Below are 12976 nucleotides of genomic sequence, written 5' to 3'. Positions count from 1 at the left end.
TGTATTTAAATATACATACATATGCATACATGCATATTTATATATATACATACATATATATAAGCCGACGACACCATTCAAAGAGTCGCGAGGCAAATGCCTGCATCATTTGCGTTTAAGTAATTGCTTCGAGTGTTATAAACAGGCGCATTCTGTGTGTGTGTGCGTGTGTGTGTGTGTGTGTGTGTGGCGGGTGTGTTGGCTGGCAATTTATATGTAAATACACGAGCACCTGCCCAGTGCCAAATGCGTTGGCATTCGTGCCGGGATCTTTCCCTTTGGTGTTAAAATGATTTATGCCCCGGGCATACGCGGCGTATACGCATTTTATGATTTCTCTGAATGCTGACGAGGCTTGTCTTGGCGCCTTATGCCAATGAGCTGTGTCTGTACACACACACACACACACATACAGAACCGCTTGCTCTTAATCAAGGCGTATTTTAGACAATCACACACAAACACGCACACACACACACACACACACTGACACTCTCCAGCCACAGACGCAGCCATGTCTACGGCTTTTATTACCATAAATTCTGTTGGCTTCTGCCGACGGCGACAGCTTTGTCATCAATCGCTATATGGCTTTATTCTTTATCATTTCTGTGCGTTGTTGTTGTTGTTGTTGTTGTCAGCGCTTTGACGTATTAACAATTTGTCAAGGCGAATTAGGCAGCAGCAGCAGCAGCAGCAACGGCAGCAGCAAGGGCTTCGCGTAAAAATCAATGCACAGCAACTAATTACTTGGTAAAGCAGCTCACACACACACACAGACACACGTACACACGTACACACACACAGAGACGCATTTGCTCCCAGTTGGCTAACTTGGCTGATTACTTTGGCTGCAACAGATGGGCATCCTCCTTGCCAGCTGCTGCTGCTGCAGTTTTGCAGCGCATTAACTGAGTGGACAGACAGTTCCCACACACACACACACATACACACACAGGCACAGAGCTGCCTGGATCTGCTGCATATTGCAAGTAGCAACTGATGATGTCCCAGTTGGCACCCTTGGACAACTACGTACACACACACACACATAGACATACTCAATCTCTGCATGTGGGCAGCAACTGCCACTGCTTCAGCTGCCTTTTTTCCATTTTTCTTTTTTTTTTTTTTGCAGCATCTGCACTTTTCCAGCCAAACACTCACTTTGATCATTTCTCATTTCAGCTGGTGACACATGAGCTGCGCCCGCCCACTGCCACGCCTGGCAGCCATGTGGCATTGTTGGACTTGCGTTATATTTTTATTAAGAAATATATCAAATGCACATAATACACATGGCCCTGGTCGTCTGCTCATGCGATGCAGACACGTTTGCGGTTGCACAAAAGATTATGCTTAAATGACAGACGAGCATTATTAAAACAAACAATTTACTTTACAAGTTCATTTTTTAAGAGAATAATGCTTCTCCTATGCGAAAGTGCAAAGGGCGAAATTCTTGATATCCTTTTTGTGGATTTTGTCAAGTCAGAGTAGTTCAGGTTCTAGTGTAGAGCTGGCCGAAAATATGTAATATTCCTGGAAAGTGCAGAAAAGGTGCTGAAGAAAGATGACTACTACACTTTTGTATAATATGGTATAGTACAGTAGTATATATAGTATAGGGCAAAACAATACGAAGGAGTCACTAACCGCTGTCATACAACTTGGATTTCTTGTATCATTTCATGAAGGATTTAATATGCGTATTAAGTTATATGGAATAAACGAGGCAGTATTAATTTTTATTTTTATAAGTATAAGTATATAATCGCTAAAACTGCTTTAAAAGCAATAAATTTGTTTTTATTTACATTAAAAAATTGCTAATTACACAAAAAAAAAATGTATATATATACATATATATACTATATATAAATAATTTAAAAAAATTTAATATAAATGGTAATAAAACTTTATATTATATTATTATTATTATTTATTATAATTATTTTATATATTATTGTTATTATTATTATTATTTTATAATATTGTTATTGTTATTATGATTATTATTATTATATAATATTTTATATCCAAGAATCACTGAATACTTACAATCTCAATATATATAATTTATTTATATTTTATTTATTTATTTTTTTTTTTTTTTTTTTTTTTCAATTGCAACTTAAGTAAAAGTTTAAATTTCCAATGCTTTTAGGCCACGATTAATGCATTAGCTCTAATAAGCTGTCTATCAAAGACTCAAATCTGCATTATACTCAGACCTAAGCTTGTTGACCTTCTATACGAATTTCATTGCAGTTCTGTCAATTACAATTATCATCTCTAGCTGGGGCTCTTTAAGTTTAGGCTGGATTATATATGTTCGTACAGCTGTCACTCGCTAAGCAGCTACATGAAGGCTATCCGCTTTACAGCCAAATACTTCCCTCTTAAATTTTAAATTTCCGCCATTGGCACTCGGCGGCATCGGCCGCCGTCAAAGTTCATGAAAATAAACTCGGCGCGCTTATTGCATGGCACTCGTACAATAAGTGAAATCTAATTTATTCATACAAATCTCTCTCGTGCCCAAAGGGAAGAGCTGCGACGGCTAAGTGACCTTTTCGTGGGGGGCATGGCCCAAATCTGGGCCACAGCCGGGGCCACACAGAGCCCATTGCTGCATGGCGCAATCCGTAGTTGGGAGAGGAGCGAACACTATTCGCAAATTTGCATAATCGCGTGAAGCTTATTTGTTAAAGCGTAGCTGAGCAAAACAAAATGTCACAAATTACACGCTCCAATGACGGCATTGCCGGATTGCTAAAAAGGTCAACGTGCAGGATATGTGCGAATGTGTGAATGTGTGTGTCCGTCGTCCGTCGTCCGGACGGACTGCCGAGCTGCCGGGCTGCCGGAGCGGGCTGCTCGCCAGCAGTTTGAATAATTTGCATTTAACATGCGCGACATGAAAACCAAATAAACAACGTCTTGCAACACCTACCCCATGCGGCACCGGCTCCTGCTCCAACTCCTGCCACAGCTACAGCTCCAGCTCCAGCTCCAGCTCCAGCTGTCGCCTTTAGCTGGCCATAAAGCTGAGTGGCAATTTGTCAAGCGGCTAACTGGCATGGCCAGCCACTCGGCATCCACTTAGTTGATTTGTTGCACTCGTTTTTCGCCACCGGCTAAATGCCTCAAAATGCGATTTGATATGTGAGCCATGTGGCATGCAGCCTGCCAGCAGAAACCGGCCATTTCCGCCCACCTGATACGGCATCTCCCCTGCCAGCCGGTCGTCAGCCAGCTCGCTAATAACAATCTTTGCATTAGCTGTGACTCGTGCCAGCTACACGAGTTCATCGAACTGTCTTCTCAGTGAATTAACATAATGTGAGCGGGGCCAGGACTTGTGGCACTGTTATCCTTCCGCAAAGTTTTCGCTTGTGATGCGTAACGCAGCTGCAAGTCAATAAGTTGGGCAACAACTTTTCCACACATGATCAATATCCAGAGCGAGCGTATAAAATATGATTAATATTTATGTTTGGTGCGGCGTGAGGGGCTGGCGACAGGGCAAACAGGGATATGTAATACTATGACTACAATATCAATAAACCAAATGCCAGCACGCCGGACACATTTATGATTTATTGTGTGTTTGGTCAGCGGTCATGGGGGTCTCTCACTCTCACTCTCTCCCACTCTCACTCTGGTTCTCTCTCTCTCTGTCTTTTTCTGCCTGCTGCTGCTTAAATACATTTCTATTGCATATTTCACCTATGGCCAGGCGCCATGCTCCATTAAATCTTTTGGCGACACATTCAATGAGCCCCATAACGTGCGCCCTAATACCTTTCGCATGTGTGAGTGGAGCTGTCCCCAGCTCACTCCTGCTATAATCGCTTGACCGGCGACCGCTGCGGACATGCGCTTGGCACTAATACCCTTTGTTTATAAATGTTCTAATGGGTGGCAAAATTATACTTTTCTCTACTGCAATAGCCACAGGCAGAGCCAGAGCCCTAGCCAGAGCCACATCCAAAACGAACTGCCAAAAAGGGCCGAGTTCGAGCCGCATCCGCACAGGACATGCAGTGCAAGCGGCTGGTCTGTCGTTGTTTAAGTGATAAATTGATTGGGGCTCCACGCACATACACTACACTACACTATATGCCATACACAGCACACAGAGAGAGAGAGAGGGAGGGAGGGAGAGAGAGAGAGCTGCCTGGCTGCCTGCATAGCCGACATTCATATTGGCGGTCAGGCGTAGTTTACTCCGCTGTCAGGCGTTGGCATGTTGCGTGGCTATTTAGCCAATTTATGGTTAAGGTTAGTAGCACGACAGCGGTCAAAGGATAATAGTCGCAGAGACCACACGTCCTGCACAGGACTCAACACGCCGGTCGTGCCGCATCTAAGATGCCATCGACTTAGCCACGGGTCGTGCTTTGAGTTGGTTTTGTCTTTGACCCGAGCTCGAATTGTTTGTACAAGATCAAATTGCAGGAGGCCACACGCTGTGTGTGTGTGTGGGTGGGTGTATCTGTGTGCGGGTGGGGGTCATGTTAACGGGCATATTATATTCCGTTTTATGTAGCTACATCAAGCATGCAGTCAGAGAAAATAGCTACACTGCCAGAAATAATGTGTTCCTGCCTAATTCAGTCCAGCTTACGCCTTCATCTTTTCCTGCAGTGCACCTATCACAGACATCTTAATATATTGGGCATATATTTTTCTGGGAACCTGCTTGGCCTCACCATGCTGCTCGTTCCGCTCTGCTGTTTGCTGCTTCGTTTATGCTAAATTATAATAAATGTCATTGTATTCTCTCCTAAAGACCTAATGCCACATTTCGAATTAATTTATGGTGTGAAACTTTTGGCCAGGCATTCAGTTGGCTCCATGCTACAGTCTAGGCACTACCAGTGCGCCCGCCTGCCCAAGGTAAATATCCTATAATGTCATACCACACATATGCCCTATAAATAACTAACGAGACTCTGAGCCTTTGCTGCTCCAGACTCTGTGCACTGTGAGGCATCTCTTCACAAGGCGGGTCAAGTAACTTTAAATAACTATTTACATGTATATTAATTTATTCAATACCTCAGATTAGGATAAATTAGCTTGGCAAACAGATTAGCCTAAAGCAGCCGAGGAAGGCAATAATGAGACTGGGCTAGACTGGCTCATAGATTAGTTTAATCTTGAATATTTCAGAAAATCAATGACCTTGTTATGTTTTATACTCTTCATTGAGTGCTATAAAGCAAGTTCAGTTTCTTTGTTATCTCTAAAATAATTCCCAGTAGTTTTTGCTTTAATTTAACTTTTCTCATCTCATCTATCACAGCGGTTTGTAATGAAAACAACAGAAATAATTAAATGCTTTCCATATTTTTTACGAATGGCATTGACCCAGCTGAAGTGAAAATTAGGATTTGCATGACAAAGCCAGCTCTGCACCATTGATGCCGGTTTGGCTTTTTACCGACAGATCTGGCTCTTTTTAAGGGACAATTGAATAATAGCGGGAATTCTAGCTCTAAAAATTTGGAATAGTTGTCTCAAGCTTTCGTTATTTTTGATTTATTTTTTTTTATTTAATATATTTTTTAATATTTTTTTTTTACTAACATAAATTTATTTTATTTTTTTGTTTAATTTATTTTAAATAATAAATTACAAAACTAAATAAAATCAAGCAAAAAAAATAAATAAATAAAAATAATATTAATAAGGAAATGTACGAATGGACAATCATATTCTTTTATTCATTCGGAAAGGATAGATTCCAGCTAGATCTAGCTTATCATGCCGTAAATAAAAATATGGCAACACTGCTCACTCTGCACCCTAACTATATCTGGCATGGCTGGCTGCAACCTTAACATATTTTCAGCCATGAATCCATGAATCCATGAATGCGACGCCGTGAACTACATTGCCAGCTGGCGGAGGATTGCAGATGCATTATGCACGAGTTTATTTATAAATATTTAAATGAGAGTGTCATTTATGCACTGATTTATTTATTTATTTACTTTTGCATTTTTGCATTCTTTTATTATTATTATTGCTGTCAAAATCAACGCTGAATGGCAACCGCTTCCAGCAGGCGTTTCCGACACGAGCAAATGGAAATGGTGTGCAGCTTTTCCGCCTGATTACTTGTGTAATATGCCTCATTAAAAATAATAAACTGTCAGGCGGTTGAAGGCGAACGCCAAATGTTTTGCTTTCATGATTTCGTTTTTCGTTTTCGCTTGGTAAATTTGAATGTTTGTAAAATTAATTGCGCGAAGTGTACAAAATGGAAAATAAACTTTCATCTTTTTGTTGGCGAACTGCAACGGGACTCACTCTCTGCGAGCCATTTCGCTTTGTAACTGTATCCTTGAAATGCATCTCTGCCATTCTGTGCACAAAAAGCAAAGCCGGCTGCCATGGATATGAATATATGTATGTATGTGCATATATGTGCATGTGTATGTGTGTGTATGCATATTATATTGTATATGTGTGGCCATACACAAATAAGCATTATGGTATGTGTGAGTTTTTGTTAAAACTAAATGCGGTTTTTCAGTTGCTTTTCGCTGTTTTTTTTTTTTTTTTTTTACTATTATTTTTTATATACTTTTTACATTTTCGCAAGTGCAGTAATGGTTCATGAGGCGTGTGGCTGGGCGGGTTTGTAGGTGGCAGCAGAAAAGGCCATAAACTGAACAAAAACATATTCCTACTAACCGAGCGTGTATGTGTGTGTGTGTGTGTGTGTGAGTGTAGTGTGGGTGTCAGCTAAACGGCATTTTGGGGACTACAGCTAAAGTGTACAAAAAGCTTAGATTTCATAAACTGCGCCTGCTGCTAGCGATGATAGCGTGAGTCAGGCTTGGCGATAATTTTAGAAGAAATTAACATAGCAGTAAGAGTGTTGGAAAACGAATAAATTCCCAGTTCTCTTCTTTACACTTCCAAGTGGTTATTAGAAATAGTTGACAATGGGATTACGACTTTGCTTCTGGTATTGGTCAGAGCGCTTCTCTTTGCGTAATTACTCGAACCGCCAATAGCATTTTTTCGATTTCAGTGCTTGGGAATTGGAATTGAAGTTGGCAAATCACATGCGGTTAGCCACACGGCCCACAGTCCGCATTCTGCTTGCAATCATCGCCTTGGTGCTCGCCTGGAAGGCCAAGCACCCTCAGCACCAGCACTCGGATAGAAATCGAGAGGAACAATGCAGTGGGATTGGATGGCCATGGTCGACATGGACCATGTTGTTTTGGTGCTGCCAACAGGGCGGAGGGGAAGCGAGATGGGGCTCTGCTAAGACTGCGGTTGCTGCGCATTTGTTTGCACTAGAAATTAAAATGTTTACACAACCGAATGCCGACGACGTTGTGCATTCATGTTGTCCCCATCGTTGCTGCTGTTGTTGTTGTTGTTGTTGCTGCTGCTGCTGCTTCATGTTTTCCAGTGCATGTCCTTCAACAACAATGTCCTGCTTGTGGCAGATGCTGCTGAAGGTGTGGCAGTCGGCAGTTACTGCTCGATGCCCCTCGCTGCGCCCCCACCGAGATTTGAATGCAACGCCTGTCTCCTAGCGGTCGGCGTTAGGCATTTGCATTTGCATGCGAATTATGTGAATGACATCTATTTGAAATGCCATTTGTTTGTAAAGCCAAGCTTTCATTTAACGGAAGCAATTACTGTGGTGATCTGGGGATTCCCAACGGCTTAGCTGATGCAGCGCCCAACTGTTCGATAGACCCTCGTTTATTCCGCGTGAGCAGCTTATGCATTTCATGCCCGGTGCGCTAGACGGCTGCACTTGGCTGCCGTTCCCAGTTGCCAGTTGCGGCGGACACAACTTAACACCGTTTTAATCTGCCATTTGGCAATGCAACGATTTTCACTTCCGGCCTGGCGTGCTTCCTGCATCCTGCGGCCTCTGCAGCCCCGTCCAGGACGTGGCTGGACGCCACTTGACTCAAGGTGCTGCTCGGCAAATACTCGTTACATGATTGCCGGCAACTTCTTAGCGCCAGTTTCACTCTTCTGCTTGCCGTGCCAAAGTGCAGCTGAATATTTTATGAACTTGGCAAGTACTTCGTCTCTGGTTGGACATGCTGGCAGAGCAGGAAACCCGCAAACCAGGAAACCAGCTTACCACAGCCCCAGGCTGTCAACTAACTAACACAGCAACAGAACAGAATAAAAATAAATAAAGGCCAAAACAACAACAACAATAACAACAACAACAACAGCAGCAAAAAGTTGTGCTAGAAATCAAGAAATTGCGACAGATTTCAGCCTGAGCGCTTCGCAAAGTTGTCGTCAAGTATTTACACATACATATGTCATTTCCACTAAATAAATACGAATTAGAAGCTACAGGCGGATAGTTCGGGCTGCCTGATCCCAAAAATGTAGAAATTGCTTTAATACATTGCTTTAATATCCTTTAATATATTTTCATTAAATAATTATACTCCTATGAGATAATGAAGATTAAAATGGTATCTATAGCCAAGAGGGAGATATAGAGAAAGAAATTATAATGTTATCTATGAGTAAAAGAGAGAGCGCGAGAGAGAGAGAGAGAGAGAGAGAGAGAGAGTTAAAAAACACTAGATATGATGCCATTTAAATATTTTTCTTAAATTATTGTAAAAAAGCTAACTAAAAGAAAATTCTATTTCAATCTATATATGTACATTCATAAAATTCTATAATTGATGCCAATCCCCAAATTTTATAAACTGAATGTCTCTGATTTCTTTATTCAATTACTTTACCAAATATCTGGAATTTAAATTTACAAGCAGATTTTGTAATCCCTTGTGCAACTACAGTGTATTATGGGTATGCTTACTTGATTGCCAAGTCCAGCAAAAATATGCAAAATATATAAAAATAAATAAAGCGAAAACTGAAAAGTGAAAAGAATCTCGAGTTTCATTTGTGCGATTCAAGAGCAGTTTCGTTGCAATCGGGAAAGCTCACAATGAACTTACGAGCTTTACAGCTTGATTGGTTAGAATTTATTTATTTTGCATTTTGTGCTTTGTATTGTGGAGTCCTTGCTCGCTTAACTGGACTTTCTGGCATTTAATGACGTCAACACTTGTTGGCCAATTTCGTAAATTTGTACATTTGTGAATTGGTCAGCCGGATGAAACAGCTGCCCAGGTGAGGGCAAAGCAGCTCCCTGGAGCAGCTCCAACTGGCTGAAGGTAAACAGAATAGAACCGAGGCGCCCAGAAATAAAGGCCAAAGCATATTTCTTATATATATATATATATTTTTCTTTTTTTTTTTCTTTTTTGTTCTTATGGTGCGCGTTTTGGCCATGTTTTAGTTTCGGCTTCGGATCGAGCTCCCATTTGTGGGGGTTTGATTTATACGAAATTCGTTTGCAGGCGCTTCTCGTATTTGTCTTTGTTTGCGCCTGACTTCTTGTTGCTGTTCTATGCTTTGTGCTCCGCCATTTCGTTTATTTTCATTTTCATTCTCATTTTGGTTTTCGTTTTCGTTTTCGTTATGGCCGCCAATTGAATTTGCTTTTATTGCATTTATGTGCGGCTTGTGGCTGTCTGCTTATTGTTAGTAGCTCCCGAGAACTTGGCCAGTCTCTGGATCTTTGGCATTTGGCATTTGGCATTCGGTATTCGGCATTCGGCATGCGATTGGGCCACTACATTATCTCTAAATAATTTATGTTTGTATACGTTTTAATTTAATTTATTTGTACATCCAGACTATTTGTTTTCTTTCGTTTTTCTCGATTCTTTCGTCTCTCTCTCTCTACTGTTGTCCGGCAAACAAACCCCCGCCAAGCAAATTCAATAAATTCTTCATATGTCTGTCCGCCTCTGATTGTGGTAAAAATCCAATATTGATTGAGTAACCACAGCATTGGCTCTCGCCCAAACTCCAACTACAACTCCAACTCCACTTCCAGCTTCAGGTTTAGTTTCCGCGTCAAACCATAGCTGAGGCAACAGCTACAGCCAACAAGTATGAAATCGTAAAGTGCTTTACCCTAGAAGCCAAGTAATTGCTTATATTATACGAGTTTTTATGAAGATTGTTTCTTTTGTATTTCGTATACTACTATTCGGAATAGCACTTTTGAGACTCTCTCACACTTCGCAGCCATAAAAAGTGCCCAACGTATGCGTAATAAATCTGGCATGTAGCCTGCTGCCCCAAATCCGCTTAACGAACAAGGGAGCTCCAATCGATTATGCGAGAAGATTTTAAGCACCCACACTAAAGCTGTCATGGTGATGAGCTAACCTATGTAACCCGAATATCAAGCGAGAGCCTGCACTAGTATTAAAATAATTTCTATCATAAGATAAGATCTATCCCATCGTCTTTTATTTCTTTAAATTCCATTTAATTCATAATCCCTTTAAAAAATCTTTTTGTTTTTTTTTTTTAAATACAATATAATTCAAAATCCTTTCAAAAATCTTGTAAACAAAATAGAAACCAGCTTCACTCCAAGGGACTCATGGAATTTTCTCCACCTGCTTATTCTCACAACCCTCGCGGGTTATGTAAACCAGCTCCATCTTGCCTTGGCCTGCAATATCTTTAAACTGACACGTATCGTATGTGAGCAGGCCTTTTTCGCTTTCCACGAAGTCTAGAAGCATTTGTAAGAAATTTTTAGATATGATTTGCTCATCCGAACGCAGATTTTCATGTACGGCGCTGTTCAGCATGAGGTAAAGATCATCACAATGTACAGTGCCTACAAAATAATATCAATTTACACAGAACTAAGGACTCTCTTGAATATAAATTTACCTAGAAATACATCAGTGCGGCCAGACAGCCAGTGTCCCACGCCAAAATCGGGAGGATTGTCGTAAGCGTAGCAGTAAAAGGGACTCTTTCGCTGTGAACGAGTCAATTCGAGAGTTCTCTGAATAGGGTTCTTAAACAAAATATCCGAAAACATGCGCTGCAAGTCCAAATAACTATCAAAGCTGAAGTTGCGATCCCCCAAATATTGGTATTTCAACTCTTGCGAATACCGATTCAGATCTTCAGTATTGTTGATTGTGTGGCGATAAAACAATAGATCTGGAGCTAGTTCATTCCAGCGCATGTTTAATACTTCAATTAATTCCTTGTCGTCTTCATCACTCTTTTCCAGGAAAAGTGCCGCATTAAAGCCACCCTCCTCGAGAGTATAAGACAAAAGCCAAGGAATTTGTGAATATTCTCCACTCTTCATTGCCTCGGCAGGTTGTTGGGTGAGGAAAGGCTCTACTGTGTCGGCAGCCTCAACAACTGGGCCAAAGGGTGCGACGGGTACGTAGCCGAATACCATAAAGTGCTTTACAGCGCCGACAATGTCCCTGGGGTCCTTTGACTGCAGGCAGCGCTTTAGTTCCAAGGAAGTCCCATTCACGTTACATTCCAATACATGCCCCAGCTTAAACGCCTTCTGCCTTTCATCAGATTGAGTAGCCCAAGGACACAATGCACTTCCACTGAGCGAAACAGCCACCTTGACCATACCTTCTAGTCCTCCATGCAGCTGTTGGTAGTGGACTGAAGCACCGCCAGCGGAGTGACCCATTAGCATAACGTTCTTCGGCTCTCCGCCAAAGCTGGCGATATTCTCCTTGATCCATTGCAGAGCCAATCGCTGATCCTTCAGGCCAAAGTTCCCCGGCAAATCTGCATCTCCCGCGCTCAGGAAACCCAAAGGTCCCAATCGATAGCTGATCTTCACCATGATGAAATTGCCAGCAGTCATGATGAGCTCGTGCCCATACTCCATGACCCCTCCGAACATAAAGGCTCCTCCGTGAATGTAGGCCATGACGGGAAAGCTGCTCCGGCTCGCATTCTTTGGCCTGTACACACTCACGGTAAGGCAGTCCTCGTTGCCAATTATTTCGCCGTGAAGAAATAGACTGGACTGCAAACAGAACTCTGGTGGCTTCGTGGCATCGAACACCTCGCTCCACTGACGTTTGTAAGGTTGCGGTGCCTCAAGGCGAAGACTGCCAATCGGTGGTTCCGCATAAGGTATCGACTCGTAGCTATAGTAGTCGCCTCTGTCCCTTCCACGCAGCTGTCCATTGGATATGTCCACTAGCAAAGGATCGGCCCAGGCCACGTCCGACCAGACCAGAGACAGACACAGCCAACATATCGATAATGTTAATCGAGACATGATAATCTATCGCGAGCCCTTAATTCGAACTGCGACAAGCGATTGTACGTCATTCTCTTTTTATTTGCTGCCATTGCAGGCTCAATTATTTATGGGGCGTGGCTGTGGCACTGAATATTCACAGTTCGAGTGTGCGTGTTATCGGAATAAGTATATGTTGAAGCTAAACGAGCTAATGTCCGCGTTCAAGACCACAAACTCATATTTACGTACCTAGCTTAAATCACAATAATTACTCTGGTATTAGCTAAACGCTAGAAAATACATGTATTAGCTGGCCGTGTTTTCAGCTTCATAGATGCAATTTTCGTCTGCCAACTGCAGTTCATACGAAACCTCACTAGAATTTCCGAATTTAATTACGGCTAAAGGGCGAACAACTTGACGAGCTAATGTTTAATTATGAATGTAAATCTGTAAATACCTATCTTTGATTGAATTGAACTGGAATTGTATCGGACTGTATATCCATCAACCCCGCCTCAACTAATGATTGCGGCGCGCCGCCCTGTCAAGCTTCATTCAGCTTCAATTCAGTTGCGTGTCCAAGCTTAAATGGTATATTTTATATAGTCATAATTAACAATTATCGCAAATCAAGAACCTATCATTAGATTCGAAGCTGGGAAGGGAAAAATATATGCACAGTAGAGTCTCGATAATTTGTACCCCGCTAAATCGAAAATGGCAATAAATTTAAAATAATTCTGTCTCTTTGAACAAAATTCGTTCTCGATAATTTAAATATCTGTGTAAATCGAAAAAAAAAAAAAAAACTGATCCCCTTCCCATTTCAGGCAATTG

The 12976-nt window shown here is 41.7% G+C and overlaps 1 protein-coding gene across 1 annotated transcript; it reads right to left on the bottom strand.

The window, feature by feature from the left end:
* Positions 1-10397: 10397 nt before the first annotated feature.
* Positions 10398-12956, bottom strand: LOC108609345 (esterase-5B-like). Its single transcript, XM_018001119.2, has 2 exons — positions 10789-12956; positions 10398-10732 (listed from the first exon to the last, which is right to left on the bottom strand). Exons 1-2 carry the CDS (start codon positions 12170-12172, stop codon positions 10488-10490), a joined length of 1629 nt encoding a protein of 542 aa, XP_017856608.1. The 5' UTR covers positions 12173-12956; the 3' UTR covers positions 10398-10487.
* Between the last annotated feature and the right edge of the window lie 20 nt (positions 12957-12976).

Source organism: Drosophila arizonae, chromosome 2 (genome assembly GCF_054131065.1).
Source record: "Drosophila arizonae isolate 15081-1271.41 chromosome 2, UAZ_ARI_1.0, whole genome shotgun sequence".
Lineage (NCBI taxonomy): Eukaryota > Metazoa > Arthropoda > Insecta > Diptera > Drosophilidae > Drosophila > Drosophila arizonae.
The sequence above is the reverse complement of the archived record's forward strand: the minus strand, read 5'-3'. Positions and strand labels throughout refer to the sequence as shown.